The 20,359-nt window shown below is 33.1% G+C and overlaps 2 protein-coding genes across 4 annotated transcripts in view; both read right to left on the bottom strand.

Annotated features, from left to right (window-relative positions):
- Positions 1-368: 368 nt before the first annotated feature.
- On the bottom strand, positions 369-10,391 carry LOC121371502 (delta(14)-sterol reductase LBR-like). Of its 3 annotated transcripts, none has more exons than XM_041497434.1 (9): positions 10,333-10,391; positions 8,921-9,067; positions 8,577-8,760; positions 6,590-6,784; positions 5,616-5,839; positions 4,394-4,562; positions 4,069-4,149; positions 2,430-2,552; positions 369-1,787 (listed from the first exon to the last, which is right to left on the bottom strand). In XM_041497434.1, the coding sequence occupies exons 1-9, from the start codon at positions 10,360-10,362 to the stop codon at positions 1,630-1,632; spliced, it is 1,311 nt and encodes a 436-aa protein (XP_041353368.1). In that variant the 5' UTR covers positions 10,363-10,391; the 3' UTR covers positions 369-1,629. The 3 variants fall into 3 exon arrangements, with proteins under 3 accessions (XP_041353368.1, XP_041353371.1, XP_041353370.1); XM_041497437.1 differs by having other exon boundaries at positions 10,272-10,390; XM_041497436.1 differs by having other exon boundaries at positions 10,165-10,376.
- Positions 10,392-13,011: 2,620 nt separating this feature from the next.
- LOC121371501 (delta(14)-sterol reductase TM7SF2-like) overlaps positions 13,012-20,359 on the bottom strand; it is a 39,638-nt gene continuing 32,290 nt past the window's right edge. Inside the window, exon 11 of the mRNA XM_041497433.1 lies at positions 13,012-20,289. Within this exon, the coding sequence (XP_041353367.1) occupies positions 20,132-20,289 (158 nt within the window). The 3' untranslated portion in view covers positions 13,012-20,131. The remainder of the gene's footprint in view (positions 20,290-20,359) is intronic.

Here is a 20,359-nt window from a genome sequence, read left to right as displayed (position 1 = left end):
TACATTCGATAGAAACGTACCATAGCCATTTTCATCATCAAGACCTCCATATATAAAATATTTACATATTCGTTGCATCTTTGTTCATTATTATAATAAAAATTTAAATCATTATAGTGAAGAATCAGAAGATGTATTATATTTATTCGTTCCAACGAAATCCCATTGTTTTACAAATTTATGGAAACCCTTCCATTCCACAATGTTTAGTTTATGTTATTTATTAAAAATCATTACGAGTAAGAAATTTAATATCTTAATTATCATTTATATAATTTGTGTTCCACAGTTGCATGCACAGGCTACTGTATCCATAACACTGTGTAGAATCTAACAATGACAACAACAAAATTTGGTGTTTTTTTTCCTTTTTAATCTATTTATTTTTAACAAATAATACATATAAATACAAACCAAACAGAACAAATAAAAAATATTAAAACATACATCACACACTAAATATTTGATGTACTCCAAGTGACAGCACTACTTTCATCATTAAAAGACATATTCCCAATGACATCTTCTGCAGTAAAAATATATATTCCTAATGATATTTGCATTTAAAAATGCTATTTAGGAGACTAAATCTGTCTGATTACAATTATTTCTCCAATTAATAACAAAAACCATTTGTTAGTACTAAAGAAAATCATTGCCTATGGTGCTAATAATAAGTGTGTAAATTACAAAAAATTAAAAAAGGATTTTTATTAGAAAAAATCAAATGGAAGATACTATTATTCCAAAAGGATGGAACAAATATTATGTTTATATCACAGTAGTTCGCTACAGTAATTACACATTTTTTCCCCGTAAGGATGACCAAATTAAGTTTTTCATTTAACTGCTCCTCCACAGATGGGGTGGGGTAGGGTATTTTAATTGATGAAATACACAAAGAAGTTTGTTTCGTTTAACAACACCACTAGAGCACATTAATTTATTAATCATCGGCTACTGCATGTCATTTTGACTCAGTCATAGAGAGGAAACCCACTACACTTTTTCTAATGCAGCAAGGGATCTTTGATATGCAAATATACAAAGAAACACTAATCAAACTACACTTCAGCTGATGTTAATACCAGTAGTTGGTTTCTTGCACACTTTAGCTGTGATGTAACCAATAACAGTTTTCTTCGACCTTTCTTCTTTTCAGGACCGTAAATAAAATGTGTTGAGTGTGTCGTTAAATAAAACATTTCTTTCTTTCTTTTTTCTTTTCAGGAACACCAAGTAACATATCACTTTATATTTATATAGCAATCTGGTGTGCAGTTTGGCAACAGGAACCATTGATTCACCTTGCCAATGGGAGTTTCTTCTTTTTTTTTAATGGCAAACACACAATTTGCTAAAGGTTCGACTAATTATGACAGTATATTGTGACAAAGTTTATTCAGACATATTTTCACAAAAAGATCACAATATCACCGGAAACTGAGGAAACGTGAATAGAGATTTAAAAGTATGGAGGAACTTAAAGAACTTGAGCATATATTCTGCCACTCTAATAAACAGATGTTCATAGAAACATTAATAGCACTTGGCAGTATTCACTACAGGTCTTCTGCCTCAGATTTTGTTACTTCATGTGGAAAGTGCTCCAAACATTAAACTCCACACTCAATACAAGTGAGGAAAGATCCTGTATTTAACACGTTGACAGTAGCGATCCCAACTGGATCCATACTTCTTCTTGCATTCATTACCATCCCGTCTTTCTCGATGCACTAACAAGATCAGGAAGTAGATTGGATAGAAGTAGGTCAGTGCATTTAATCCTAAAATAAAAACATTAAAAGAAATTTATGTTCTATGGCAGTCTATCTTATCAGATACAAACTGAAAAGATTTAATATCATGATGATGTTGCAACATAATCTTTCAGAAAAGATTACAATTCATATTAATACATTTTAAATGCAAAAGTTAATTACATCTATACAAATCTAGGTCTATGGAAATGAGCATTCTGAGAGTACTGCTAAAGTAATACATGTTCCCTACCGGGTCTAACAGATTGTCATGTCTCCTAAGTTCAAGGGACATAACTCTGTAAAACAAATGGGTAAATCACCATGAAAGTTAAACTTTATCTCCAACAGTACATGATAAAAACATTAAAAAAATTCATCTTAATATCTTCAGACATTGAAAGATAAAAAAGGCCTGGACATATTTTTTTTCATATCTCCTAACTTCAAGGGTCATAACTCTATAAAAAAATTGATAATTTCGTCATAAAAGTCAAAGTTGATCTGCAATACTATATGATAAAGCTATACAAAAAATTCCAGCTCAATAGCTTGAGGTATTGTCAAAAAACATCTGGAAAACTACCTGTGGGATGGACAGATGGACGGACGGATGGACAGACAGGCAGGGGACTAATACGCAGGTTTAAGTATATGACAGTGACGTACCACAAGGCAAAGACCAGGCCAGAGCCATGCACAGGTCACCCAGGTAGTTGGGTTTTCTAACCATTCCCCACCAACCAGACACAAGCAGCTTCTTGCCAGACACTGTTGGAATCGTCTCGTAATCTGTAAATTTAAAAGTAAATTATAAAAGAAAGAAGTCTCAGTAAAATGTTCATGTTAGTATTTCATAAGATAAACCTGCCTCGGTGGTGTCGTGGTAGGCCATTGGTCTACAGGCTGGTAGGTACTGGGTTCGGATCCCAGTCGAGGCATGGGATTTTTAATCCAGATACCGACTCCAAACCCTGAGTGAGTGCTCCGCAAGGCTCAATGGGTAGGTGTAAACCACTTGCACCGACCAGTGATCCATAACTGGTTCAACAAAGGCCATGGTTTGTGCTATCCTGCCTGTGGGAAGCGCAAATAAAAGATCCCTTGCTGCTAATCGGAAGAGTAGCCCATGTAGTGGTGACAACAGGTTTCCTCTCAAAATCTGTGTGGTCCTTAACCATATGTCTTACGCCATATAACCGTAAATAAAATGTGTTGAGTGCGTCATTAAATAAAACATTTCTTCATAAGATAAAAACATCACAGAAGTGAGAGGGGGGAGGGGAAGGAAATGCTGGAGATGTATTAAGTAGTCAAAATACAGCAGTTCACCTGAAAGTGATGAATACTTGAAATGATTTACATGTAAACAGAGCTAGCTCTGGCACTCGCCAAATTCACCAGTTGCAAATTTTGAAAGCAGTTGGCAAATTTTATTTGAGTTTGGCGAAATAATTTCATGTAATAATTGACATTTTTTAGAAAATAACTGATAATTTCTGCAGTTTTTGAAATTTAATAAGCAATTTGGCAAAATGTTTTGCTCACCCAGAGTTAGCGCTGGTAAATTCTATATTTTTAGAAACTCTTAACCCATTAACACTTACTCTATATGGGAGCAGCTACTGGGACACAAAGTCAGTACCTACTTGCTTTAGAACCAATTGCTAAACGACCACGCCACACATGCCAGTACATGTAGTAGTTTCAGAGGAACTCATGCCTCTGAGAATTGAATATTTGTGTAACCCATTTTTTTAGCAATCTATGATCTCTTGAGTTTAAAGGGACATACCCTAGTTTTAAAACACTAAAACATATTTTTCACAATTAGAGCCGTTTATGATCATTGAAATAAAACATTAGTTATATTTTATTCTTTAGATTATCCATTTCCATTCATCTGAAGTGTTTCTGGTCATCCTGGTGTTTATAATACCACAAAATGCATTTTCATATTTCTAAAAATGCACATACATCTGAGAAGTAGCGGTTTATAGATTAGATTTCTAATCTATTTTTAAGGGTATTTTCCAGTTTTAACGTCACAGATTTTTCTTTCACTGTTGTAACTTTATCCAAATGTGTTACATATTTGTAGACTAACTAAACTTAGCGTCCATTTTTATGTGTGGAAACTAGGGTCTGCACCTTTAATGCACAAACAAAAAACAGGTTATGCAAAATTATATTTGCATGAGTGATATGTAAACAAAACAATTGTTTTATCCTAGATCACACTGTATATAGTTAAAATACAATAAATATGTCCACCAGATGTCATCAATAAATCAAACAAAATACTTACTAGCAAACTTAGGATCATGTGGATTCTTTCTAAACTCGTTCTTTTCAGAATTTGAAGATCTAAAGATGTAATATCCTACAACTGAAAAACATAAGAAATTTTAACATATTTTGAGTGCTGAAAATTTAAGATCAAAATAAGTAAAGCATTTAAGTTGGGGTTTTTTTCTTTATTCTTAATTCAGTAATTTTGTGCAGTTCTTTATAACTATAACATTTCTGAAAATATTCTTCAACCTGTTTTTGCCACTGATTAAAAAAGATATATCAATTGAATTCTTTTAATTTAAAAAAATCAGAAAAAATTGCAGACTAACACAACTTACAGTTGAGTGCAACAATGCCACACATTGTATACCACGTTAACTCTGTAGGGTGCTCCAGTAGATAGCGGGTCTGTAGGCAGTACAAGAAAGGTACCCACACCAGATCACCAAATATTAACATGTATCCAAAGCCATCATGCATAATATCCATTGTTGTCAGAATGGCACTCTGAAAGTATGAAATTACCTTCTTATTTCATTGCAAACAAACATCTGTGAGAACTTGAGGAACAATAACATATTTGTATTCTAAAACCAGAAAATTACACTTGTTCCTTTTAAAGGGATGTTCCTGACTCAGTAGCCCTTGCTGCATGTTCCTAACAAAGCTTTTTTAATGATTAGAATTACACATTAATTACATTTTCTTGATTAGAATATAAAGGTTATACTTTTTTTGTCACCCTAATATTTGTAATATAACTCGAACTGAATTTTATCTGATAACGTATCTTCTTTAAATAATATATGGTATTTATATATTAGTCTTCTCACTAAAGAAGATCATGTTCTATTACATACTAATTTTGCTAAGAATTATATTTCCGAAAGAGAAAAAAATTATATTGAAAAAACTATTTGCATTCATACATGGCTGAGTACAATTCACGTTCTTTACCATCAGATTTTTTTGGTTTAAATATTTAGGTTATACAAATTTTTAACACGATATCAGAAGTGGAAGTAACCACGCAGTTGCTGAAAACTTCTATTTCAGAGTGAAATCAGTACGATTTAACGCAGGCAAAGGTGAAATCAGACTCTGGTATGACTGTGGAGTTAATATAACTCAGCTCTGCTCTTTTTTTACCATGTAGATTATTAACCCAAGTTTAAAAAACCTTGTGCAGGTAAGTTAAAAGTGTGTTTTGTTTAACGACACTAGTAGAGCATATTGATTTATTAATCATCCGCTATTGATTTTCAAATACTTGGTGATTTTGACAGTTTTACTAAAAAAAACCTCCTACATTACTCCATTAGTAGCAAGGGATATTTTATTTGCACCATCCCACAGATGGTAAAGTCTATAGAACATACCACAGCCTTTGATATGCAAGTCTTGGTGCACTGGCTGGAATGAGAAATAACCAACAGGCCCACCGACGGGGATCAATCCCAGACCGATCATGGATCAGGCAAGCAGTTTACCAATTGTCTACATCCAACCCCCTGGTGTAGATGGACCTAAATTATGGTAACATCAAAACCTTAAATATACCTCAAAATAGAGACCATCAGCCACGTATAATGTCTGAAATGCTGTAACCATGGTAAGTGCTGGAGGAAATGTTCCAGTTTCTTGATATGCTTTCAGAACAAAGACGAAATTCAGCATAACCCATCCAATCAAACCTGGACGTAGCTCACAGAAAAACTTCAAATCTAAGCTTCCAATTCGTGGATTTAATTCATGCCCCATGAAAAAGTCATAAATAATGCTTCCTGAAAAAAAAAAAAAAAAGGTTTTTATACTTCATTTTATTTTATTATTTAAATAATTAAATCTGTCTTTTATTGACACAGACACCAAAGCTTAGAATAAAGGTGTGTTCATACATGTGAGTTGAGTTGTGTGTTTATGTATTTCTGCGTGCATGCATGAGTGTGGGCATGTATGTGTTGGTAACAAAATTCAGTACTGTGTCTCATTCTAATTCTTTGAATCCTAGATTCTGTATTCCATGCCTCTGTGTACAAATAAAAGAATAATTGATCAACCAATCAATCAAATAACACATTGGCAGTTGGGTAAAAAAGAAAAGTAAGGCATCTCTAAAGGAACGTATTTAAATAATGTTTTGTCACACAACCAGGGTTTCTAACAGAGGGTACTGAGGGTAAAATTACACACTGTAAAATCTTGCAAAAATCAATGGATATATAGAGGATAATAAACAAGTTTCCAGTTATAATCAAATTTATGTCCCGAGTGAAATAATTTTCCGTTGTCACGAGCTTTAGTGAATGAGAAATTACGATTTTTATTTTCCCTGTTATGAGTGCCTGCTGGGGTATTTTTAATTTTTAGATAATTATATAATGAGGGCTTCTGTTTAATATTTGGCCAAGTGCATGAAATGCAATGTCAAATTTTAAATCATTTCAAACCCATAACCACCTAACAGGGACATTTATGGTCTGTTTTGTTTTTTTCATGTACCCTTTATTACGTACTTTATTCTTCCCATTTACCTGTGTTTCCACCAGGGGCCAGCTTGTAGTTTGCAACCAATGTTGATTTGAAGTATAATGCTATACTCAGGAACACAGAGTACACCAAGGCTGCTGTTAGTATTTGGTAGAACTTGTCGTAAACGATGGTCAGTGGAACATCACAGTAGACTGCCAAACCAAAGGCTGCAGAGCTGATCAACAAGGCATGAAAACCTGTATTATTATTGAAAAGAACACAGAATACTTGTGGATATTCAGGAAAATCAATCGTGTTTTAAAATATTTTTGCACTGTTTGTAAGCCAAGATATTAACCACTACAATTTTACTATTTGTCTAAATTAGACCATAAAAATATATTGCTGGTCTTTGGTCAGCACACACAAATTTTCCAATTTCCCATGGTAGCTAGAAATAATGCTGAAATAAAAAAAGGTGAAAAGAAACTTCACCGCTGCAACAATTCTGGAACTTTGGTCCAAGCAGAGACTGACAATTTTTCTTGTTTTGCCTTGCCTTAACTACACTGTCTCAATTTCACAGTAACTAAAATTCAACATAACATTAGGTCAAACCTGCTTTTTAAATTGTTTCATAATTCCGATTATTACAAGACAATAAATTTAATTATGGAACATCTGTGACTTCCATTTCCCAAATTTTGTTTTGATGATTTCCAATTATTTGACTTATTTAAAACATATCTACAAACGTACACCTAGAATAGTATTATGATATCTTATAAGTGTCATAAAATGATACCAAGTGGGAATTGTCCTATTAGCTCAGTTGGTAGAGAAAGTGTAAAGTTAAAGTTTGTTATGTGACACCACAAGAGCACATCGATTTCTTAATCATTGGACCGGCCTCGGTGGAGTCGTGGTTAGCCATCGGTCTACAGGCTGGTAGGTACTGGGTTCGAATCCCAGTCGAGGCATGGGGTTTTTAATCCAGATACCGACTCCAAACCCTGAGTGAGTGCTCCGCAAGGCTCAATGGGTAGGTGTAAACCACTTGCACCGACCAGTGATCCATAACTGATTCAACAAAGGCCATGGTTTGGGCTATCCTGCCTGTGGGAAATAAAAGATCCCTTGCTGCTTGTCGTAAAAACAGTAGCCTATGTGGCAATAGCGGGTTTCCTCTCAAAATCTGTGTTGTCCGTAACCATATGCCTGACGCCATATAACCGTAATAAAATGTGTTGAGTGCGTAGTTAAATAAAACATTTCTTTCTTTCTTAATCATTGGTTACAGGATGTCAAATATTTTAGTTTTAGAGCAAACCCGCAATTTTTTTTATTCTAAAGCACTTTCCATCTTAGACAGGATAGCACATTCCATGGCCTTTGATATATCAGGGCACTGGTTCGGATGAATGAGTACTGAATAAAATGGGTCATACAACCAAAGCACTTCAGGCGAATGCTCAAAAGACTGAGTTAGATCCTGTTATTTTTGCAATTATTTCTACTGAATTTATCACACAAATAAAGTTTAAAAGATTGTTTTGTTTAACGACACCACTTGTGAATTCCGACTCGCAGTCATCAGAGGAAACCTGCTACATTTATCCAGTAGCAGCATGGCAGAGGTGCCGAAAGTACTCTCCCGCTTGCCAAATGAGAGTAAAAATTCTCACGGACAAGTTGAAAAATGCAACTATCAGTGCGAAATTTAGAATTTTTTAAAATTATATGAAAGAACAGTGAAAATGTTTCTTTATTCGAATACTGATGTGAAGACAGTGTATACTATAATATTATTAAACATTAATATATTGTTCTATAGGCTGGCAGACTAGTAGAAATTCTGGCGGCCTTTGACCAGCTGTGGTGCACTAGTCGGAATGAGAAAAAATCCAATCAGTTAAATGGATCCACCGATTCTGTGATTCAAGCACCTCAGGTGATTGCTCAACTGACTGAGCTACATCCTGTCCCCTTTATCACAAGAATATGACCACGACAGGCTTAATAGAATATACACCTTCAACTAGTACTTACCATTACATCTATATATCAGTGTTTTCCCCGATTTCAGTGGTTGTCCAGGAACAACCTCACCAATTGGAAGCAAACTAAGAACCACTTGAAATGCCAACCATCCAAAAAATATGTAAGTGGCTTCCACATCAAAGAAATATGAAAAGCTAGGAAACTTTGGCAATCTTGTAATCGAACAGCTTTCCTGAAATCAATATATTGAGAACTGTTACCAATTGTCTGTAAATGCAATAAATGCAAATGTTCTAAATAGGAAGTAAAATATGGCCTGCTGTTATGTTTTAAAAGTAGCCAAATACAAATTATAAGGAAAGAACAAAATAAAATGTCTAAATATATCTCACTTTATCACAGGCAAGGTTGATGGTGTAAACAGTCAAAGGCAGGGAAACAATCATGGCAGCTACGCCACAAGTTCCGCCAAATTCCATTTTTGTTGTTTTTAATACGTGATAAGATTTTTCAGACATCTTCTTTGAGCAAGTTGCTTTCTGAAAGTAATATAAATTTTATTAGCATGTGTATTCCTTTATCTAAACATGATTAGTACCTGGACCCATCATGAGTATATGTATGTATTATACACAACACAAGAGCAAACCATCAAATCATTGTGCAAACAATCAGCTAGCACACATAAGCCATCTTTGTTAATTTAATGATATTATATGAAATGCACAAAAAAAAAACTTACATATTTAACCGTTGAAGTGGGGTGCTGTTGGGCTTCTTCCTGAGGTGTGTGTATTAGGGATTAATATGTGAAATATTTATTAATGTATTAGCAAACTCAAAAATCTATGAAAAGATATTTAATATCAAACAAGATTATTACATAAAAGTGGAAATTTTTGTTCACTTGGTGGTAGACAAACATTTAGCCCGAATGACGGTAAGAGAGCTAGACGGACATTTGGACAGTTATTAACCTCTCTTACTATCAAAAGTTGATAACTGTCCAAATGTTAGTGTAGCTCTTATTCCGTCAAGAGTACTCAGGCTAGCAAAAATCCTGTATTTTCGATACAATAGTTGTCACTGATGGCAAAGAGTGATAAAACTCTTCAATGTCCTTAGCTCTCAAATGACACACTATTCTGGCTAATCAGGTCAAACAATATAGGCCTGTATTACAGAATACACCAACAATGCAAACTTATCCAGACCATCTGTCAAGGACCTTTAAATTATATTTTAAAAAACAAGAACGGCTTTTGGGCCCATGTATCTTTGCCTATACAAAATATATATAGATCATGCTATATATGCAGTAGCTGTCAAGTTAAAACATTTAACTTGTGATATTTAAATGGACCAGAGGCGAGGGGTTTGCGTCTCTTTTCTGTTTTTTCTTGGGGGGGGGGGGGGGGGGGGGAGAGGGGGTCCTTATATTATTTTAAAATATCATTAAAAATAATAATAAACATAGGCCTAATAAACATAAAGGCTAGGAAATCGCGTTTTAAGCCATCCCCACCTCCATTTTAGCTATTGTTCCCATGGACATGTTCAAAAGGAGCGACTCTGACACTTCGTTTTTTTAACTAGTGCCCACAACGTTCCACCCAGGGCCAAGCCACTAACTTACACATTCAATACTAGCTGCATAACAGTGAAACGGCAGCAGGATCTATTTTTGTATGTTACTGTTTACCAAAGAAGAGAAAGAACGTATACTATTCGCAATGTAGTAACCTGCAGTGATGCTTCAATATATCGATTTAATAAAAACCCAAGTAAATAAATAAATATTTACTGAAGGATAATCATACAAAAACCCAAACATGCGATATGCAATGAGCGGGCAATGTAACCTTTGAACTTTAAAAACCCACACCGGTCATAAACTAGGCCTATAGTCCGTTTCAGAATATTACTCTGTGCCAGCTTGTGCTAGTAGATTAATTTTTAGTCGTCAGTTGTTAGTATTTTATGTACTTTAATAACAGATTTAACTTTCATCCGTTTATCCATCAGCGTTTTTAAACAAGTTTTACAATAAATAGTATCTAATGGACACAACATAATAGTATATTTCTTACTTATCCCCAACATGTTTCCTCCCAACCTAAATTTTTGATTGTGCTCATTTCATCAGATAGGACTGGTAACTGGGTCATCACCTAGGAGCAGCCTGTCATGTCTTTAAATTGATAACATGTTATTACTCTGAAATTATAATGCAGTGTGTAAAATAAAAGAAGCCTTTTCATCTTTTTTGTAATTGGCAGGTTATAGCCCAGTGGTAAAGCACTCACCTGATCGGATTGATCCCCATTGGTGGGCCAATTGGGCCATTTCTCATTCTAACCAGTCGTCATGTATCAAAGGCTATGGTGTGTGCTATCCTGTCTGTGGGATGGTGCATATAAAATATCTCTTGCTACTAATATAAAAATATAGAGGTTTTCTCTCTTGAAAGTTTCACATCCAATAGCCAATGATTGACAAATCGTGTTCTAGTGGTGCTGTTTAACAAAACAAACTTTAAATCATTCAGATTACCATTGTGACCCACAGAGCAACAATGTACGGTGTATATGTGTGTGTTACACATCTAAAAACAATGAATTGTGAAATGCAAAACTGGTTTGACACAGGCATGTGATTGAAACATTTCTAAAAAAGCTAAAAATGATACATGCGTGCCAAAGGCACGTAATCTAGTGCAGAATGCAAGGATTTTTTTTTTAAAAGCATTATTCCACCAATTAGTGAAAGAATCACATGCCTGTTGACATCACTTTTAGAAAGACAAACAGCAAATTATGTATGACTGTGATGGAACATGCTCTTATTTCTTTTCGCCTGTGGCAATATTAATTGTTTTAGAGGGTCGTGTGCAGTTCCAATATGCACTTAAGCCCAGATGGGCACTGTTACGTAATACCTCTGCGCAACGGTCGTCAAGCTCTTTCTAATACACACCCAGTCCAGGTGTGGAGGCCATGTGGCCAGTAGTTACGTAATACCTCCGCTAGTTCGGTATGATCGGGGTATTGCTGGCGAACTAGGCGACGACCAGTCTAGGCTTCTAAGAAAAATATGCCGGCTTGGTCGCTGTGGAAACATCACTTGTAGGTATTCGGTGCCGCCTTGTACCCCCAGGCGATATTCGGTTTTTATAATAAATAGCTAGGGTTTTAGAGATATCGGGGAGAAACAAAAGGAAGGCTCAAGGGATCGTTGTCGGTCTGGACTGGTAAATATTTTATTTCTGCTCTGTGTATAACCTTGATGTGACTTTAAATATTTTAATACTGTATTATACCAATATTATTTAGACAGTGCTGCCGGTAATCTGACGCAGTAAACTGTACACTCACTGTTCTAATATATATAAAGCTTAACCAGTCATCCTAGACGACCTAGGTAAACTGTAGGTTATTGTCTTTATTGTGATAGGTACCAGTATTAAGTCTGTATTACAAGGTTACTGAATGAGTAGTTAAGGGTTAATTAAAAATTAACCAGTTAGGAATAGTTGCAATTCCTTTACTAATTAAGTTCCCCTGGAAGCGTTTCTCAATTATAACACGTTGGTGTTGTGTCACGGTGTAGTGATTAGCATATTGTGTAAACTAGACACCTAGAGATTAACTAATTAAGTGATCAGTTCTGGGTTGTTACTATTTGTTGTTATTAATTAACTACTGCGGCAGTACATTTGTCAGCGTAGATTAACACAGATTCCAAAGTGTATTGTGTTTTTGTTGTGTTTTCTAGTGAACTAACAGGCTATATTATATATACTTTATATAAGATCTTATCTGTGATCATACCTAGACAAGCCACGCAGGTATAACTGCCTGTTACAGAGAGATCTAATAGATATACAGTTAGGAGAGAGATTTGGATAATCGTGTTTGATTCAGTTACGGGTAATATAGGATCCCCGTGACAATGACGTATACTTTCAAAAATTTTGGTAGTCTTCAACTCTTCAGTTACCTAGACCAGCTGTTGAAATCAATCCATACTAAAGTCTTTACTCAATGCTGTCACTTGGTATTTATTTGTCATACAATGCTCTTTCCAAATTCCTTCAATAAAATTATGGAATAATATATCATTCAACATGACGAATTCTGCAGAATTAAACAGATTCAAACATGCAATAAGTGTAACTGAAACTGTCCCTCATATTACTATTATGGTTCTAGAAGTCAAAAGATACCGCAGTGCCAACATTTAAAAAAATGTAATGCAAATAGGATCACATAGGCTTATTTAGGTCTAATACTGAGGTATTGTTTTTGGGGGGTGTTTGAAGTAAGATGTATTAACCTGCACCGTAACACTCAGATTTGTTTGTGTAATAGAATGTTCCACCGTTGATGAAAAGGTAGATTTGATTATTATGTAATCAATGAACATTGAAATTTATGCTGAATTTTAAAAAATCTCAGAATGCATAACTAACACTAACAACAAAAACTGCTTTATTTTATTACCAATTTATCTTTAACAGATGACAATACACATAAATACAAAACCAAATATAGAACAAATTTAAAAGGATAAAACATACATGAAATTAAATGAGTAAATAATGTATTACATAAAACAGAACAAATGGTAGTAAATATTTTAAAATAATGCTTAAATGACTGATATTAATACTGATTATTAATAAAATGATTGCCAATTCATTAACAATTATAGTTGATATACTGTATGTATGTAAATATCACGGTTCTTGGTTCTTTTTATGGCTCCTGCCATATATTGCTGGCCGACAGCAACATTTTATTCACCTAATTTCTAAAACTGTTTTTTTATTCTGTTCCCGACACTTTTTTCACCTGCTTTATCTTCATGATCACCTATTTAAGGCCTTTAAACAAGAACTGTGATATTTAACATACATCCACTACATAAACCATTTTAATTTGATTTATATACATGTACAGTGAAACCCCTCTAAACTGGACACCCAAAACACCAAGTAAACAGGCTGGTTTAAAGTGGAATCTGGTTTAGACAGGTTAATAAATGTTCTATCCTGATATTTAAAAAGGGACTGTGATAAACATCTGGTTTTGAGGAATTCCAGTTTATTGAGGGTTTGGCTTTGAGGGGTTTCACTGTATATAGAGAATAACTAGTTAATGACATCGGATATCCACTTTATCCTGTGAAGGTAAGAATGAGAATTTCTCATTCGGCCTGAACAGGATAAAGCAGACATTCAATGTCAGTAACTAGTTATTATCTTTATCCTGTAGACAATAAAAATTAAGGGGGAAAAGCTATTATTTCTGTTATTTCAGCCACATTTTACGATGACCTAGAGGTCAAATGAGCAATTTTGTGATGTAGCTATGTATATGTCCTCATAAGTCATAATCTGCTAGCATACGTTTATGACTTTGCTTTAATCGGTCAAAAGAAACAGTGGTTGCAGGATAAATATTTTTAATATTTGATCAAGCTGTGGTTGCTCTACTTCATTTTTTGAGGGTTTATTTATTAGGGTTTCTACTTTCTATACACAGTAAACTTCTGCAGGTTTCCCCCCTGAAAATGTTCTTGTAAAACAACTTCCAATTATTTTTGTCAACTTGAGTAATTTAAGCAAATGTAAACATCAAACACAATATCTCAATAAACTTGGGTACAATTGTCAGTGAATTCTATTGTCAAGAAAAAAATTAGCATAATGCCCTACAGATTTCCTCCTAAGCTTGTGCTGTTTCACCACCGAAAGATTAGTATGAGTAGATTAAACTGTTTTGCTTTCTTCCTTTATTATTAATATTATTCTGATAGCATATCAAAATGCAAGAGGATCAGATTCATTATGCAGCTGAAATCGGACTTCAGTAGTACTATTTTGTCAAATTAAGAGTTAAAACATACCTCAGTGGTAATATTCTTTTATGTAAACTGTTTCCATTTCCTAAATACTGTGAACGGCATACAATTTTGAAAACACACACAAAAAACCGTGGTACGTTTCCTATAGATTCAAATGAGTATTTTCAATTTTGTCTAGAATCTAACTCACATACTGTGCATCATGTATCTGCAACAAAATAAGACAAAGAGCAAAACATAACATAAACTAATTTGTTTAAAATTTTTGGCTGTTCTAGAATTGATCACACAGGAAGGGGACATACCAATCCATAAAACTGTTTCAGTAATTTGGCATTTTTCATATGTAACAGCCACACAACTCAAAGATACTTCATGTGCATCCATGTGATTATTTCTAGAGTAGTCCGTAGATTCAGTACTGTATATCATTAAACAATTATTCTCATATAATCTGCTCTAAGTATGTTCTGTAATACACATAAACACCCCAAACAAACAGTTGCCACCCTGCCACCCCAATTTCAAAAATAACATTTTCCATGTTTTTTTGTTTTTTTTGAAAAATGGTAAACATATTTACAAGGTATGTACATGAAGTAACAACTGTGTAGTTTTTATGGTTTTTTAATGGAAGCTAGCAATTCTGTCAAAACACTTGATAATTTGAAATAATATAATATTTTATATATTTTTTACTAGTTTACAAGATTACAGTGTGGCACACAGTGTTACTGTATTTTCTTCTATTAACAATTTGCACTGTGGGAATAGTAAGTAAATATGATCTCAAATAAATTTAGAACTGTTAGATATTTACTTCTGACCAATATAAAAAGAGACTGAGAAGATGAGAAAAAAGAATGCTTATTTTTACAGAGGAAAATCAGAAATGGACCCTTTAATCAAGAAAGTTCTTATCAAATTAAATACTGGAAGAAGATGCAGATGACAATAACAAATATCAGTGATATCATGTCCAAATTGTTTATGAATATTTGCATCATATTATATATACCAGAGGTTCGTGACTTTTTTGTTGTGTGGTAGAGCTTATAAAAAACATCTTACTGCTAAGCGTAACTGTTAATCAGAAAGAGTTGCCTGTGGCAGCCTAAATTATCTCTGACTCTAAACCATTAATCTGTCTTAATAAATAGATCAGGATGCGTAGCTTTGTGTTTCGTGAAGCATCTTAAACCAAAATAGAATATTAATTGCATACGTTATGAATTAAAAACAACACTTTTAAGAGAAGAAAACTTATTAAACAATGAAGCATATGTAGTGCACATTCAACTAAAAACTGAGATAATGACATAAAATGTTTGTTCAATAAATCTATGTGACAGTGCTTGCAACATTAATAAACCAACAATTATTTTCTAAATTCTCACTGCATTTCTATTAATGAACTGAACATGTCATTAAAATAAAATACACTGAACTTGCAAATAAAAGCTAATGTAAATATCAGTAATAAAGGATTATAAGAAATGTTAGACCAGTTTTCAAATATTCAAAATGGAGAGAAAATTAATTATATGTAACTATAAAATAAATATACGAGCACTAATCATGTCATGGATATTATTAGTCTTATACAATCAACAATCACATAAAAATAATAATTTAAAACTAAAATGCTGCATAAAAATACAAGATATTTCAACAAACAATACGAAAGTCAGATCAGGGTGGGTCGTTTGTGTTAAATCTAATTTGAGACTAAGAAACAAAAGGAAAAAAATACCTATAGTCCTTTCCAGAAATTAATGTTGTTTTCTGACTATGGTATGCACTACAATCTATTTATTTCTGAACCGTTTGGGTTTTTTACACAAAAATATATATTTTTAATTATTTCTATTTCCAAAAACCTTCTACTTTTCTTTTTTCCCCATCAAATGAAACTGAAAATATTTGCAAAACACAATGTTCATTGAAGCTGGGAAGGATTATAAATATTTTATGACATTAATAAACCCAAAAGATATTTCAGTTTAAGAAACAAATATGATAAATGACCAATTGAAGTGTGTGTTTATGAATACAACCAAACTATTATTTCAAATCTCTGTAACTAAAGAATATGCATGGAGTTTAGTACTTGAATGAATGTTTAATAGCACCCCAGTATAAAACTAACATTATATACAAAACATCTGTACAGCTTAATAAGAAAAATATGGTTTTTCTCTATATTCTAAATACCAATTTAGCACTAGCACTGTTTACGTTGATGATAGCTGTCCATTATTTTTTAGGCTGTATGTTCAAAATATACAGGTAGATCAAAAGTTACTTAAGAAATATATCATGTGAGCTAAATAACAAGGCTACATGTGTTGTGGTGAATTTCAAAATTGTTTGTTTGACACCAATTTTGACATGTCTGGTGATAAACTAATAAAAGAGAGATAGTCTCCCACATTGTATCAGATCCTCAACTTGCTGTTAATAAATGCAATACAAATAGAATCAATACAGCAGCAATATTGTAAAAAAAATTATTTTGACAGCAATATATATATATATATATATATATATATTTTGTATGAAGGGTCCATGGGAAGAACCTAGGATGTCCACCTTTGACATATTAGTCGATTATCTACTCTAGAGTATGAACTTTTGAACTGCAAATTACTCCAGTAATATAACATGCTCATTTACAAGGAAATAAACATTTAAATTGCATTTAATAGGAAATGCCACTATGTATATTTCAGTGACATTATGTCAAAATCAGTCACTCTTTCTAACTTTCAACATGATATACTTATTCATCTCACTTTTGGTCAAGTTAATTATTGTACCACTATAATATGTCAAATTTGGTGACTAAATAGAAAGTAGTAAATAATGAAATGAAAATAATGAGAGTCACTGTGAACCAGACGTCATATTATCAAAACAGGAAGGAAAGAAATGTTTTATTTAACGCACTCAACACATTTATTTACGGTTATTTATGGCGTCAGACATCATAGGCTATTCCTGTGGACCCTTCATATATGTATATGTTTTTTGGGCAGTTTTAAAACATAATTACTGGTACTTTGGTCTAACACAAAGCAAATGGTTCAGTTTATAAATGACATGCATGTCAAACTATCCTACTGCAATTAAATATCAATACCTGTTCAGTTAGTTTACATTTTCATACTACAATTTATACCCAGCTCACGGCCAAAGAAGATAGTTGGTGATCAATTTAAAATTTCACCAGTTGACTGCAAGTTTCTAGATTACATTTCAGGCTGTTCATTATCTCTGAAAGTAGGAGGCTATTTGAAAAATGAATGAGGTACATAACTGTAACCCTACTGTTTACTAATGAACACTGATATTTCACTAGTGTGTATGTGCAGTGCTGTATACCATAAAAATATAAAGCCGAACAAACATGAATTTTAAAAATGAAAAAACAAAAACTTACAATGAGGTAAAACGAACTCTTTTTTTTGGTTTATTTATATACATTATATATTTACACCAATGTAAAAATATAAATACATCTCTTTCAGTATTAAAAACAATATTTTAAAAATTATTAATAAAATATACATTGTTGTAAGTATCGAAAAATATAAATGACATTGAAATAGAGGGAGTTTCTGCTAGGCCTAAAACACATCAAAGCTGGGTCTGGGTCATCTGCCACTGTCAAAATAGTGCTTGTTTTACCAGATCTGTAGTTCGTGCCAGCACAGACATGGTGTTTTGTCATATTTGATTTCGAATGGTACCATACTTGCATTTGTCAAACCCAGATCTAAACTATGTGTTTTGTCAGACCCAGACCTAGACTATGTGTTTTGGGCCATAGTATGTTTTACAAGTCGTCTGCATTTTTTCCTTTAAGACACCTTAAATATTTGTCAAACTCCCTTATTAGCAGAAGATATTAATGGTGCACTTATGATTAAGTGATGACAGGATCAGATGATATCTGATCATGACGTAACAGTGATGCATTTAATATTTACATCAAACAGACGGGAATATTTTGCAGCAAATGTATTGTACCCTTTACAAAACATGTGTGAAGAAATGGTCATTTTCATATTTGAAACCGAGACTGGATCTGAAATTTGGAAGTTTAAGACTTGAAGAAAGAGTCTGAAATACATCAGACAAAGCTTTGTTTTACGTACTTATTTGCAAAATACTATTATAGATCAAAACAATTATTCTACAAATTATTTTCATTCCTTTGGAAAAGGCGTTTAAACAAGCAATATTTCATATGTCAAAATTACTTTATGGTTAATTTATTATAACATGTTAATTAATCAATTAAACTTTCAATTTTTATGTTGCAAATGACACTTAAACCATGCTTTTGGAGTACATTTAATGAATTAAAAATATTTACTGGTCATCAAACTACAGATGTTTGTAATATAGGAATATAAATAATATGGTACACCGTCAGACATACCATACAATATATATTGCAGACACAGTGTAACACATAGTAGCAGTAACTTCACAATTAACATAAGGACTTAAATATCTGTTTTTCTTTTTTGGAAAATGTAATCATTAAAACCATTCTACTAACAAATTAATGATTTAGTGAAGATATTTTTCAGCTCCATGTTTAAATACTTGTTCATTAATATTTTTATTTCGATAAGAAAATATTGATGAATATAAAAATCAATTTCTATATGCTAGCAACAAAAATAAATATGCTGAACTTTATAATGAAATTTTTCTTTGATCAAACTTCATCTGCAGAATCTGATGTATATACAGGATTTTCCTACAAAGTTAACTGTATTTACAACACAAACATAAACAAACAAATTAAGTCTGGGAAATGCAACAAAAGGTCAACTATTGTGTACAAATTGTTAATAAAATATTTTTTGATATATTCATAGTTGATATATGAAGCATTTTGTGCTTTAAACAAATTAAAATTTCCAAATGAGATGGATGTATAATTCAGTTATATTTTTAGGCCAAACATTATTCAGTTGAAAACATTTTGAAATAGAGATCCGAATGTATAGTATGTCCAAGTATAAAGTGCAGGTCGTTATATAATACTAAGTTAGTTTATTTTATCATAAACAAGATAGCAAACACTGGGCTCTACACTTATCGTTTGTCTACTTGCCCAGAACAAGTAAATTGTTATGTCAAGTTGTGTGACAAGACAAGGGAACTAAAATTACAACACATCGACAAAACAATTATTTATTCATAAATTCAAAGTTGTGACATTTTAATCAATTAGATTTTTGCTGCCTAATTACATAAATATTGCCGGAATAACAAACATATGGGTGAGAGTAGCACATTTCAGATACAGAAAATAAAAAGGAAGAGGAACTTGTGCTATATGAGACAAGTTAATGTTCAGTGTTAATGTAGAGCCTTGAAGCAATTGAATGGCTAATGCAAAAAAAAGAGAAAAAAGACACTTTCTTTGAGCAAAACAAAATAGATTAAAATATCTTAATAAACGAGTGTTTTCATAACAAACTGGTGATCAAAGTCAACCATTACATCATCTCAAAACAAAGGAATGTGAATGATGATGCAAAGTTTGGAGGATGACAATTCAAAGAATGGATGCAGTTAAAGACCCTGAGCATATCTGGCAATATTAACACACTGCAGCCCTGAGACACAGTAACAGTACTTGGCAAGATGCATTACTGCACCTCAGATTTATTACTTTATGTGGAAAGTGTTCCCAATTTTAAAAAGAACACTCAATAAAAGCAAGGAAAGATCCTGTATTTGACACGTTGACAATAGCGATCCCAACTGGACCCGTACTTCTTCTGGGATTCCTTACTATCTCGTCTCTCTCGATGCACTAACAAGATCAGGAAGTAGACTGGATAGAAGTAGGTCAGTGCATTTAGTCCTGAAATAAAAAACATTAAAAAAAAATTGTTAATGGGTGGGGATGGAGTACGGATTTTAAAAGCAGTCTC

The sequence above is a fragment of the Gigantopelta aegis genome, chromosome 4 (assembly GCF_016097555.1).
Source record: "Gigantopelta aegis isolate Gae_Host chromosome 4, Gae_host_genome, whole genome shotgun sequence".
NCBI classification, from domain to species: Eukaryota; Metazoa; Mollusca; class Gastropoda; order Neomphalida; family Peltospiridae; genus Gigantopelta; species Gigantopelta aegis.
This window is presented reverse-complemented; position numbering and strand designations above follow the sequence as displayed.

Bases quoted from the DNA above. Each gene is read 5' to 3' on its own strand.
- LOC121371502 (XM_041497434.1), bottom strand. From the start codon at position 10,362: ATGTTTGGGTTTTTGTATGATTATCCTTCA. The intron at 6,785-8,576 runs GTAAGTACTAGT...ATAATAATACAG, and splicing joins ACTGATATATAGATGTAATG to GTTTTCATGCCTTGTTGATC. The intron at 2,553-4,068 runs GTAAGTATTTTG...TTAAATTTACAG, and splicing joins ACATGATCCTAAGTTTGCTA to ATTACGAGACGATTCCAACA.